Genomic DNA, 13,502 nt, shown 5'->3' on the forward strand with positions numbered 1-13,502 from the left:
TGTATGTGTGTCGTCTTCAGGACATTAGTGGCAGTCCAATTCACTCCAACGCAGGATGTGAATGTAAGTACAGATTTTGATTAATTCTTGATCACTTAGGTAAATATTGGACCAATTTCTTACGAACCACACAACTTCTAAACATTCTGCCACTAAAATTTCCTTTTTTTAACCACAATTAGGAGAAAATATGTCTGATTTCAACAAAGATGATCTATAAAAAAAAAATCATTGCAATTTAAATATTGTTTTTTCTGAATCATGCTCAGTAAGAAGACAGGACGTGTATACCATTTCATACCATTGCAGCAGCTTGTTAAATTATCTTCTGTTATCGTATACACATCATAAAAACAATGTTTATATATATATATACATATACATATACATAAACATCCAACAAATAATCACAACAAGAAAAAGACCCAAGTAGAAAAAAACAAGAACAATGCGGCACCACTGTTTAACACGTTTGAATAGTGTAAAGAACAACTAAAGTGACAAATATTGCACTGCTGTCTGTTTTGGAAAGTAAAAATAGATTAAGAAATAAATCACACATTTAGCATGTGTTCTTCAAAATGAAGATGTTGGTGAAACTGACAGTTAACCTGGCAACACCTCAACAAACACAACATACTCGACCCAGGTTTAGAATCCTCTGCCAGGTATTCCTGTAACTAGTACTATGAAACATTTTACATGAAGTTCAACCACTTTTACTTTTTCTGCAGTTTGTGCTGTTACAGTCTGAATGTCACAGATCTGGAGTTCACATTATTTCTTTTCTAGAAATTAATTAAAAATGAAAAGCTCAAAGTGCTTCAGTGAGTCTCTGCCGTGTCAGTCCTAATTGCATCCAAATTCATTCGAATGTCCTTGAGATGGCTGACTCGCAGTCACATGACAAGAATGAAGCATGTACAGCTAGAGATAGAACACTCACACATCTGGGTGAGACTGTAAGACAGAACGCTGACCTGAGCCAAATTAAAACTGGAGAGGCTTCAGACAATCATATGGAAGTCTTTGGGAGGCACTGGTCAAAGCCCAGACTTCCTACTGAGAATTTGTGGAATGACTTGAACATAACTTCTCACAAACCCTGCCCAGTCCAACTCGATCGAGCTTGAAAGAATGGGAGAAAATCCCAAATCAGGATGTTAAAGCAAACATTTCCAAGAAGCCTTGCAGCTGAAGTAGCTGCCAAAGATGTGTTTGAGGCAGGAGAGTGAATTATATATATACTATACAGTGATCTCTCCAGATTTCAATGTCAGTAAAACTAAAAACTAAAACATATACGGTCGGGTCCAAAATTTGTGACCACTAGTCAAGATGTTTCTAGTTTGTATTTGTTTAAAATTTAAGATAATATCATCTTAACAATGTGAAGTGAAAGAGTTGTTAAAGCTTTAATCTGTTACAAAATGTACTTCCTCTAACAGCCGGCCGATCTTTCTGTACAATGGATGAATAAATGATCAGACTTTTTATTCATGGACTTTGTGTCCGTGTTCTTTGGACGATTGTAGAGTTGACCTTCTCCAGCTGAGCTTCATTTCTTAAAGTTTATGAAATTTTTCCAGTGATTGTGCAGTAGACTTGAGGTTCTGCAGACGACCCTGCACAGTTAGAATTCAGTCCGAATTATTAATTATTTTGTTGGTAGTGCATCGGCCCCATGTACAAAGGCTCGGTCCTTGCTGGGTTCGAATCCAACCTGCGTCCCTTTGCTGCATGTCATTCCCCATCTCTCTCCCCACATTCCTGTCACTCCTTAACAACTCATATCTGTCCTGATTAATAATTTCCATGATGATGATGATGACACAGGAGAGGAATCTTGCTTGACTTTATTTTGAGTTTTTTGAAGATAAAACTTCTCATCATGATGCCATTTTTATACTTGTGTCTAATTCTGTGTCAAAATGATCAGCGAGGGCGAGGACGCCAGAATTCAGAACTCTTTCAGAAACTTTCTCAGAATTTTGACTTCTTCTTTCTCAAAATTCTGACTTTTAAACAGAATTCTGACTTTTTGGAACTGGTTAGAGGTGAAAAAAACATTACAATTTTGAGTTTAAAAGTCAGGTTTCTGTGAAAAACATCACAACTTTAAAGAAAAAAATAAATCTGAATTCTTCAATTCTATTGTCTACACTTTGACCAAAGGGAATCCATGCTACAAGCACTAGTTTAGATCTTTGTGAAGAAGGATTCAAACTGCATAATGAGCCCAAACACACCTCGATACTTGGCAAGAATTATTTGAAGACCAAAGAAGTCTTGACTTTCCTCCACAGTACCCAGACCTCTAGCCCATTGATCCTTTACTGGGGCAGATTGAGAAAGCCAAGCATTCTGTAACGTCACTTTGTGTAAAACCTGCTGTTATCCCAGCACAATTTGACAAATATTTAATAGGGACAAACCAAACACAACCACTATTCCACGAAAGTGGAATGCCTTGATGCCTATAATGTTCCAAAAAAAGGGGCAACAGAGGACTGGGGAAGTAAAATGCAATGAATTAGGTTAAATGCTCATACTAACTTCATGAACTGCTACAACAGAATATTTTAGCATCCTAAATTTACAAAGATCTTCCGCAATAATGGTTTCCATTTGTGGCACCTCACCTCAGATGACTGCATTAATACCTGAAGGACTCAGGTGATCCCCCCTCCTAAGTCAAAACCCAGAGAAACGTATGTGACGGTGGCGGTGAGCCGCTGGCATTGACTGATGCTGTTGTTCCACCTGAAGACGAGACGCAGTCAAAGGCAGGATTCATTTATATGACTTTTTCTGAGCGGATGGCACCCCAAAGGTTGATGGAGGCATTGACTGTGAACCTTCTTCTTCTTCTAGAGACAGAAAGCACCTTCATCACAATGTGCTATATATAGAGAACTCCAGTCAGCAAAAGTCTTGTAACATTCAGCTTCTTCTTAATTTTCCCCTTATTATTATTGCTGTTGTTGTTATTATTATCACAATGATGCTGTTGAAGGTGGATCTTTTGTGCCATTCTAATATTTGTCTTCTGAAACTTCAAAAGCTTTCAAAGAAGCGATTTTAATTTTTATGAAGTCTTGAAGAAAATCTAATATCCGACATGAAAGCCCATTCAAAATCTTTTTTTTTCTTTTTTTTAGATTGGTAAGAGAGTAGCATAAAATAGTATTAGTGCAAAAAATACAAAAAATAACCTTTTTTTTCAAACAGCTTGCAGAGGTACTTTTAACTTTCTGGATGTAATCTTTAAAATAGACAACATGGCCATTCGTTCATAAGCTGACTTCATCAGCAGCTAATTATTACATTTAAATACTTTCTCTGAACAGTATTCCGCACTCCTGTTGGCAGTGAAGAGGCACAATAAATCAAAGTCATGTCGAAATCTGGAAAAAAATTAACTAAATTCGATACAGCTGCAATTATTGTGCATAAAGTCACATTAGGAGAAACTCCCAGTTGTCTCGTGTTTTGTCAGCACTACATTGCATTTCTTCAAGTTCTTTTTAATGGGTTTTTTAAAAACAATAAGAGCCTATGAGTCCAGAGAGACCAGGAGGAGTATATTATGTGCGGCAAGTGCATCAGGGGGGTTTAACGTCGTCATGGCAATACACAAAACTGGAGTCTCTCTATCTTTTAAATGAGGATGAGGTCGTTTATATCAGCGGCGGCTGATTTTTATTGAAAAGCCAGCGCTGTAAGCAAAACAGACGGAAAGCACATTGTTTCTCTTCGCTCTTGGATGGAACTGCGTGTTGCCCATTCTGGCCTGTGCGACCTACTGTCTTGCTCATATGAGAGGAAGAAAATGGCAAAGACAAGATCATAAACTTGCGTAGGTGATGGAACAGGATGTATGGTACAGCAGCTTGCGTGCACACTCCCCCTGATATGGAGATGATTTATCGTAGTCTTACACAGGCAGAGATTAGCCACACAGTTGACTGGGGACCTCAGTAGTTGTACAGGCTTCGAATCGTCCCCTCCCCTCGAGCTATGGCCTTGACCTGTCTTTGCTTTCAGCCAGCTGCGCCCACACACACACACACACACTCAAAATCATACCACATCCAGCAAATGCACCATCATATTCTTGTTTTCTTTACAAAAAAATGTTCTGCATGATCTTAGATGGAAGTGCAGACTATGGACAAGCAGCAGCTAATCTTACCTAATCAGCCTGTCGTTGATTTTCCTCCCTTGGCATGGTCTTCATCCACTCTTTCTCTTTCTTTCTTATCACAGTCAAACCAGTCTCTGACAAATGTCCAGCCTCATGGAAATAAGCTGGTGATACTACTGATTTGAATCATTTCAGACCTATTTTAAATCTCTCTCTTTGGCTAAGATTATATAGTTCAGCTGAAACTTTTCCTGGACTCACACAATATCCTAAATCCCATGCAATCTGGATTAAGACCCACGCACAGCACTGTGACTTCTGGTTTTAAAGTCTTAGATGACTCGAAGGCTGCTATTGATAAGAAAACTGGGTTGTAGATTTGACCAAGGCATTCACACGTTAATTAACATCCTGGTGAAGGCTGGCATTTCCTGTGAAGTGGGTAGTTGGTTGGTTTGAGACATTTTGTTTCTGATCCTGTTATCAATAATGTGTTGTGGGGTCTCTTCTTTTTCCACTATATATCAACAACATTTGCATCAAGACAAAACATTCAGTGTACCATATGTATTCTCTGGTCCTTTTTTTTAATCATTATTAATCCAGTTTTATTTTAACTCACTGCAGAATGCCTGCATTAATTAATAAGAATAATCTATCCGACCCCAGCAGCAGTACGGTTTCCTCCTTTGTTGTTGATATCTGAGCATTTGGTTAGACAAATATTTCAAGTATCACACTCGCTAGAAAACTCCAGTTTCAAGTGAGTTTCTTATAAAGTCATTTTTCTCTCCATCCCCATATAAACGTCTGGTCTATTCCTGTCTCAACAAGACGGTGGTGATGCCGTTAACTGATTTGCTTGTCCTACCTCTTTGGCCTTACTTGACCCACTTTATCGTGCTGCTTTGAGATATACTGTATTTCAAACTCTGGCTATACAGCACTCATCACTGCACATTGGACTCTCTTTGCTTGCTATGAGCAAGATGAAGCACTCATATATAATAGTGTACAAGGCCATTCTAAGCAAATTACAGATGAAAATATGAATCTGAAAAAAAGGAGTCTATTTCATAGACTCTTGAAAAGATCAGTTGTCTAAACTCAATCTTACATCCCTCGTCTCTCAAATCATGTTTAAAGAAAATCTAAATGAAGTTTTGAAATTCATATTCATGCACACTTTCTGTTCATTTAACCCCTTTGCTGCTTCTTGTTGAAAATGTCATATGAATGTTGTTGTGTGATGGAATAAAGGCCTGTAACTTATTTCTGCAGGACGTCTGTGAGATCAAAATCTTTTTTATTTTTTGGTTGTCTAATTCAAACAGAGACAGAGAGGCTGCCAGTTTATGTAAGACGTGGGGAGGAACTCAGAGACCCAGATGGCTAAATATATATTTCAATATTGTCAGTACTCATGCAAAGTCAGAAGTCATCAGAGAGCTGGATTTTAATCGCGTGTTTGGTTACAAGACCATGCCGTATTCACGCTTCTGTATTACAGACTGTGGCTGACGTCTTTTATTCTTACATGTGATGTTTCTTTGACAGCGAAGTCTTTTGTTGATACAATATTAAGTGAGCAAAACTTGCACGCATGAAAAATGTTTTGCACCAAGCATCCCTTCAGCTCTGTGCATGAAGTCCTCTGATGTTATTTTTATGATCATCAGGATGGTATTGTTTGAAATTACCAGTGCAGGAGAACTGTGTATGTTGCATGTGAGCGATATGATCATCACAGCTTCACTTCAATCAGGTGAACGTACAGGCAGGCAGACTGCTGAGACTTTCAGAGCCCGATTACATCCATTTATAGCTCCCCTCAACTTTAATTTGAAGTCTGAAAGGATTAAATGTCTCTAGATTGACACTTGTATCACAATCGTTTAGATCATTTTGAAATTATATTAAGCTTTCTATTAACCCCAACCTAGCTAGTTAAGTTAATGAATATATTTGTGGACAAAGTCGGGAAAACAATGCATGATTTGCCCGTCAAAACAAAGTGATTCAATCAATGCTGTCCTCATTGAATCGCTTGCATCTGAAAGATTCCCATACCTGTGTTGTGCTGTCATATTTGTGACGCAGTGTGAGATGAAACAACTAAGTAATCCAGTTATTTTTAAAAACTATATCATAAACAAGATTAAATATTATTGCATGCTGACAGAAAACACACTGGATACCATCAGACCTCATGAGAGGTTTAAGAGGCTTAGATTCAATATAAAGGCTACTCAAAGGGATATTGTTTTATTATATTGGACTGGTTATTGGCGATCTATAACAGGAAAATCACTTTTGTCCCTTTTTCTGTCCAGGCTTTGGTCTGAGCAAAACACAGAAAAAGGACCTTGATTCCCTTTCCAGAGAAGTGAGAGTTATATCTTGTAATTGGAACACTGTTGGTGTTCATCATGCTGTGAGGCTACTGGCAGGTTAACACTGCACTCGTCATGCAGTCATAAGGTCTCAAAATATTTAGTGCCAAGAACCGTTTTTCAAAAGACAAGTTTGTTGAACTTGAATGAAAAGCAAGCTCAGAAATTTGAGTTCATTTTTGCTCTAACTCATGTTGTAAAATGACTGGCTGTGTCATTTCATTATAGAAATACAACACAGTGCCCTCATTACCGTACAAGGAACCATCAGTAATGTGGCTTATAAGCTGTGGAGGTTGTAAGAAAAGTATTCGTACGCCTAAAACCTCGAGGCAAGAATTTGCATTAATATCTAACGGATCTGTCACTGGAGTGCATCTCCTGCCATTCATTTAAAGAGGTAATAGGCAGCTTGACTGACACCACAGTAACCAGACTTGCCCTGCATTTTTGCTCTTTTTTGCAGCGTCTCTCTGATAACAAGGTTACACTGGAAGCAACCCAGGATCTAACACATGCAGATATTGATGTCGTTGTGCTGACAGCAGTGACACTGAATATTCCTGTTTATTAAGAATTGGCCAGAAAAGACAATGTGGGTGCTGGTGGTGTGCAGAGGAAGTACTGGCAGGAATTTGGAGGACATAAATAGTTTCCTTTATGGTAGATCTATTTGCAGAGTCTGTTAGCATATTATCTCTCGCCTCCTAATGAATGACTTATGTTCATGATTTATGCTGCTGATCATTGGAAATGGTCTTTGAAGCTGTGATAGGTATTATTCACCACATTTTCAACATGACATGATTGGTTTTATTTTGCCTACTAAACTATTTCTGTAGCATTGGTCAGATTGACTTTTTTATTATTATTATTCATTTGGATTTACGTTTCTGGACTTTCTGACAAATGCAGGTCCAGTATTCATCCTCCTTATGGCTCTGTTTTAGTCTCCATCAATTTGTAAAATCAAATATTTCATCCTTAGATTCACCAGCTTTCGCTAACTGTCTGTAATCTCTTGTTTGGTCCCAGCATTAGACTTTATCAAAGCTCAGAACAATCTGAAAGATGTTAAAATGCTCCGTCACTGCAGAGTTGGTGATTATTTCTCTTCTTAAGTTTTTTTTGCATCTTTCACATACGGAAGAGGATTAGGGCCACATGTAAAAAAATATATATTTGAGTTCTGACTTCATTCTAAAGAAGTAATATTTTCCCCTGTAGAATTCTGACGTTTTTCTCTTCTGACTTTAAAAGAATGAAAATAATAATATAAAAAAGAATAAAGTCAGGACTCAAATATGTATTTTTTAATCCTCTTCCGTATTCACGTATGTAATCATTTGAATGGTCGTTACAAGAATTGACTCGAGCAGCTTTAAATACGAAAACAAGAACCAAAGAGACGGGTGGTGTTTCACGTCATAGTCGGAACAAATGATTGGCAACTCGAATTCACATTTAACCAGTTTATGGACATTTTTGCAATCTCTCAATCAAATGATACGATGACTATATACCACAATAGTGACTACCGTATGCTGAACCTCCAGTAATGTCAGAAAACATATCAAACAGGTTGACAATGCAGCTGTCAATGGGATCATACATTTTAAAAATAAGTGTTTAAAAAAAAAAAAAAAAGACAAGTGAATATTTGTGAATACTGCAAATACTTTAAAATGCCCAGAGAATTATGCATTAAGGAGGATTATAGATATTTTGTAATGCATAAATCTAAAATCCTGAAACCATAAAACAAAAATAAAGTAATTACAACTTACATTGTCGTTCATGGTGCCAGATGCAAAAATACATCTTAAGTAAATTTCAGTATCAGTTCTGTTTTAATGGGGATTTTTTCAACATATTGATTCAAGCTTATTGACATCAATACTATATCATGTTCATCTATCTGTGAAGGACAGGGTCACATTAACCCTCATCTTTAGTTTTGCAGGCATCAGAATCTCACCTGTTTGTATTTTCTTTTTTTTTTGCAAACCCCTAAAAAGTGAAATCACATCCTGTGACATGATCTGCAGCTGACTGGTTCACCATCATTACAAGCACATGAGTACAACAAAAGCATTCCCACATACATCAATCTCATCCCAGTTGTTTTGTCTTCAACAAACTTCTTACTCATAAGTATGCACAGGAGTGAACTGGACAATAGCAGAACATCACATCATCAATCACTTTGTGCTTTAAGTATATTCTCGTCACTTGGAAATTTCTGTCCGATGGCAGACTAAAAAATATCCCTTGAAAATGCATCCACCGACCACAGAACACAACGATCACTCCTGCGGGCTTCAGCGGTGTCTGCTATTCATCTCTGGTCAAACCAGGTTTAAAGCACACATTCATAACACCTGAAAAAAAAAAAGCTTCATAGCAGCTGCACGGAACATTCATTCAAGTTGACTTTACCGTCCTGACGTTCATGAAGTATTTTAGCTTGTGTCATCTGTTACTTGGATGCGCATGAGTGCTGTTTAGTTGTCAAATATATCCTCTGTCTTCCTCAGGTGTACTCAGATTGAAGGAGTTTTAAATTTATCCAGCTTCCCACCACTTAACCACATTAAAACATATTGGCGATAAATTGATAAAACATCTATTTTCTGACTGACTAGCAGAGCGTGTTTGAGTATAAAGCTTGTTAATGAAGTTCATTTATATATAGAACATGTGAAGAAGCTCATTAAAGGAACGTACCATGGTTTGTATTCATCTTAATCCATTCTATATTAAAATCAGTGAAGTGCATACTTTTGATTTGTGTTGCCATGCTTTGATAACTTATCCATAACAGCAGTGAAAGAATATGTGGTGTTTACTGTAATGAATAAAAGATATTCCATGTTGACTTTTAATATCGTACAGATCTGAATGAAAAACAAACACTGACTGGAAAGTTTATGCTTTTAGTAAAAAAGATAAAACCTGCAGAAACACTGACATGGTCCCTTAAGTAGCTCTATCTTTTCTCACTTCTCCCTTGGTGACTGTATGCATTTTATATTTTAAGAGATATTTGAAAGATGATTACCATTTATTATTAAGTTCCAGAGCATCTATTTTCCAATCAAAGATCAATAGAGGAACAAACGAACATGTTATTTGTAATGAGCTGCAACCTGTTTGGCTCTGTTAATCCAAATTGATTAACTGAGGAGGAAACTCAAAGGCAAACTGTGAAAAAAATAAAAATAAATAAATCATACAAGTTGCAGCATTAAAACAAAAGCCAGAAATATCATCAGGAGCTTTTTGGAAAATCGTCTGTTGCAAATTAAAATTAGTTTCCTCCAATTAACAGCAGCACTTAGTGAGAAGTCAGTTCAGTGCCATGTTGCTAATTAGACCACCCACTAACCTCACGCTTTAATAACGCCATCAGTACTTCCTGTACAGTACCGTTAAATAAGTTTATCTCTGAACATTTCATTCATTTTTTCCCCTGTAGAGAGCAAAGATGCACGTAAATGTCAGGCGATCTCAGTATGAATATACCGTAAAGCTGCTATGACACTGTTATTAGGTGTTTCACAAAAAAAACAAAAAAAAACGCCATTTGATAAATGTATGCATTTTGAAAAACAGTGCAGGAATTCTCTGTACACATTTGTACATTTTCTACACACACTACGATGGAAATAAAAAGTTGGATGCACTATGCTGTAGGACTTTGCCTGAGAAATCATGGTGTTCTATTTATTGTTCTGTTTATCATGAAGGAATCGGTTTCTCTGTTTTGCATACAACTGTAAAAATACAGTAAAATTCAACAATCACATTGTATTTTTTCCTTTTTTTTGTCCTTTACTTAAAAAAGCTTAATGGTATTATACAGATATTGAACAGGACGTGACACAATAATAATAATCTGAATGTACACTTCAATATTGGGCAATAAACAGTCAACTATCAACAGTTACATGTATATATATTTTTTTTCCCTTTTCACATACAAAAAGGTTGGGGAGACACAAACTCAGTAGCTGTACCATCATCAAATTAGTGCACGATTCAAATTTTTCCCTTCCTTGGATTGACGCCTCTCACTCTTGGCGAACCAACAGAGAACAGACTCTGATGCAAAGCCAGAAAGAAACAGAAAGAAAACTAAAGGTGGACCACTGGCGCTCTCGGGTTTCCATTCTTCTTATAGGACTAATAGTCTGTTCTTGCCGTTGCTGAGAGAAGCTTGAAGGTTGTCACATTTCACCTCAGAATTTCAGCAGGTAGAGCAAGATTACAGTCACCAGGAGGCATATGGAGCAACGTGGCAACACGGCGGCCCCGTTCACATCGTGCATCGCGCCAGGACCTGCAGTGATACAGAAACAACACAAAAGTTTCTCCATCATTGGGGTCAACGTGTCTCTCGGGCTCGAATCAATGTTTTCAATTTGTGAACTGTGATTAACTGGAATTCAAATGTTCATGTGGTGCATTTCCTCGGCTAAACAGAAGCTTTATATTGCTGCTGCAATTGCCATGGAAACTAGTAAATGGTAGAAATGAAAAAGTAAAGCAGTGAATAACAGAGTGGGAGGCCTTTATGTCTGGATTGATTTTATTTATGTGCACAGCTGCTAGCATGAAAAGAAGAAACCATTAACAGTGACTAACAGTCAAGTTGAAAATAAATTTGAATAATCTAAACATGATTAACGCTTTCATTCACATCAATATGCTTCAGTCATCGCACAGCATGTATATTCTTACCATAAAGGATTATGCTGGCATTAGTGATCCCCATGGTGTTCGTGGCAACGCAGGTATAGTTGCCATAGTCTTCTTCTGAGACGTTGAAGAAGACCAGCATTGATTGTTTACCTTGATTCTCTATCTTAACCCCGTTTAGTCCATTGAGGAGCCTGTAAGACAAAGAGGCGCCGTGATTAACACTCTACTGATGAGCAGTAAAGAAGAGAAACTTTCCTCCAATCCTGTTTGTGTTTGCTTACGCCTGTTGTCAGATCTCGAGCATAAGAACTTAAAATGTATCTGCATGAAATTACTGGAGCCGAAATCCACTCACACCTTATTGAAGCAACTGTACACGTTGTGCAAGACAACCTTCCTCATGTTTCACTCATTGCATCTCTTATTCCTCTGCTACTGTTTCCTTCCCTTATTACACGTTTATTTTATCAGTGTCCTCCATCTTGTTCTTGAGGACTGATTTTGTCTTTTGGGGACTGACGAGCAATGCCGCTGTAACCGTCAGGGACCATTTAACAGTGTAACATAGCCTGTGTTTACATCAGCTCTACCAGCTCTCAGGCTGCTCATAAACAACTTTTCAGTCTCGAGCCTTCGCTTTGGAAAATACTGCATTATGTTATAATAACCTCAGAGCCCCACACCCCACTGACATAAACCAATTAGAGTGTAAAAATAATAATAGTTGCCTTTGGTGTCCATGCCTGTTTTGCAAAAGACTTGACGGGAGATGTTTTTCTTTTTCTCTTTTTTTTTTAATGAAAATTATGAATTTTCATAATGTGATTAAAACGGCGTGTTTTGCAGGGGGCATGAAGGATTATCTCATTACATCAAAAGCAGAATTTTATTTAAAGCCGCCATTTATCAACAAAGACGACGCAGTTGGCTTATTTCAAATAAAGTAAGTCCACACCCTCCAGCAGGATAGGTGCCGTTATGGCTCTGTAATACTGACTTCAAACAATTCTTAGCCTGTGGAAATCACAGAGCTCAGACAAGGAACTTGCCTGCGGTCTTCTTTGTACCACTCAAAATCTGCCCTCGGGACAGCAGACGCTTCGCACTGCAGGACTCCTTTTTGTCCAACTGGAGTACCTGTACTTCTCGCTTTAGAAATGAAGGGAGGATCTATAAAAGAAAAAAAAGTTAAACACAGACACAAAGATAAAGAATCAGCACATTGCATATGTTCTTACTCCATACTGTGACCTTTGCACAATACAGTGTGATGTTTTGCTCCATGACTTGCATTGATTTCTATATGTGTTTCACTCGTACAAGAAGACCTACTTTGTAATAAACCTTAAAAGACAGATAGCTTTGGCCCTTACAGTTGACGGTGACTTGCACTGTCCTGACATCGGGGTTCGAGATGTCATTAGAAGCGATGCATTCATACGATCCCGATTGCTCTTTGGTGACGGCTTTCAGCTCCACGTGTTCTCCCTCTGTCACGAATTTATGAATTCCTGAGGAGAAGGAAAGGCACAGGGGAAAGGCATTATGAAAAGTTAGGAAAAACTGAGATGTAGGAGACGCTATACAACGCCTGTTTCAAAAAAAGCAGCAAGTGGTTATTCACATGACAGGTAAATTGACGTTAAGTTGACAGTGGGTTGCTCCTTTATGCAGTGCAAAAATTCTAGAAATCACTGAGAAACTTTCATTAAGACACTTGAAACTGAAATGTTATGTTTAAATATGCAAATGGGGCATTGGCTAACGTTTCATGAAATACAAATTCAAACACAGCGTAGTTGAATAAACACATTATAAACACATTAATGGCTCCAGCCCTGAATCTTTTCTCAAGTCTTTTAAAACTTTGTGCCATTTCTCCCCCTCTCAGCCTCTCTGACTGGACTGGAATCAATTGAGCAAAATTTCTATTACTGGGTGAAAGTGAGGAAAAGAATGAAAGAGAGAATAGCAGATGAAATGTGAAAACTTGTGAAGAAAGCAGGTTAAGAGGAAGAGGGACAGGAGATGAAGATGTGTGAAGAAGAAAGAAGTGAGGAACAGAGGAGTAAAGGAGAGCAGAGGTGCCAGGAGTAGATGTAAGAGAATAAGATATGCATTTAATCTTTTGCATCTTAAGTTTATAATCGGAAATCTTCCTTCCTTCCTTCGGTGGAAGAAATTTCCAGGTATAAATAAACGGAGCTGAGAGATGCCAGTTTTATTATTCATCTATGTTATTCCCAAAATAAATTTAA

The 13,502-nt window shown here is 37.7% G+C and overlaps 1 protein-coding gene across 3 annotated transcripts in view; it reads right to left on the minus strand.

The window, feature by feature from the left end:
• Positions 1–8,527: 8,527 nt before the first annotated feature.
• opcml (opioid binding protein/cell adhesion molecule-like) overlaps positions 8,528–13,502 on the minus strand; it is a 232,935-nt gene continuing 227,960 nt past the window's right edge. For all 3 annotated transcript variants that reach the window (XM_019267867.2, XM_027273815.1, XM_010745483.3), the window contains 4 exons: positions 12,618–12,755; positions 12,294–12,414; positions 11,284–11,435; positions 8,528–10,882 (listed from right to left, as the gene is read on the minus strand). In XM_019267867.2, coding sequence (XP_019123412.1) covers positions 10,782–10,882; positions 11,284–11,435; positions 12,294–12,414; positions 12,618–12,755 — 512 coding nt within the window. In that variant the 3' untranslated portion in view covers positions 8,528–10,781. The remainder of the gene's footprint in view (positions 10,883–11,283; positions 11,436–12,293; positions 12,415–12,617; positions 12,756–13,502) is intronic.

This window comes from Larimichthys crocea, chromosome XXII, assembly GCF_000972845.2.
Source record: "Larimichthys crocea isolate SSNF chromosome XXII, L_crocea_2.0, whole genome shotgun sequence".
In the NCBI taxonomy this organism is placed as follows: Eukaryota; Metazoa; Chordata; class Actinopteri; family Sciaenidae; genus Larimichthys; species Larimichthys crocea.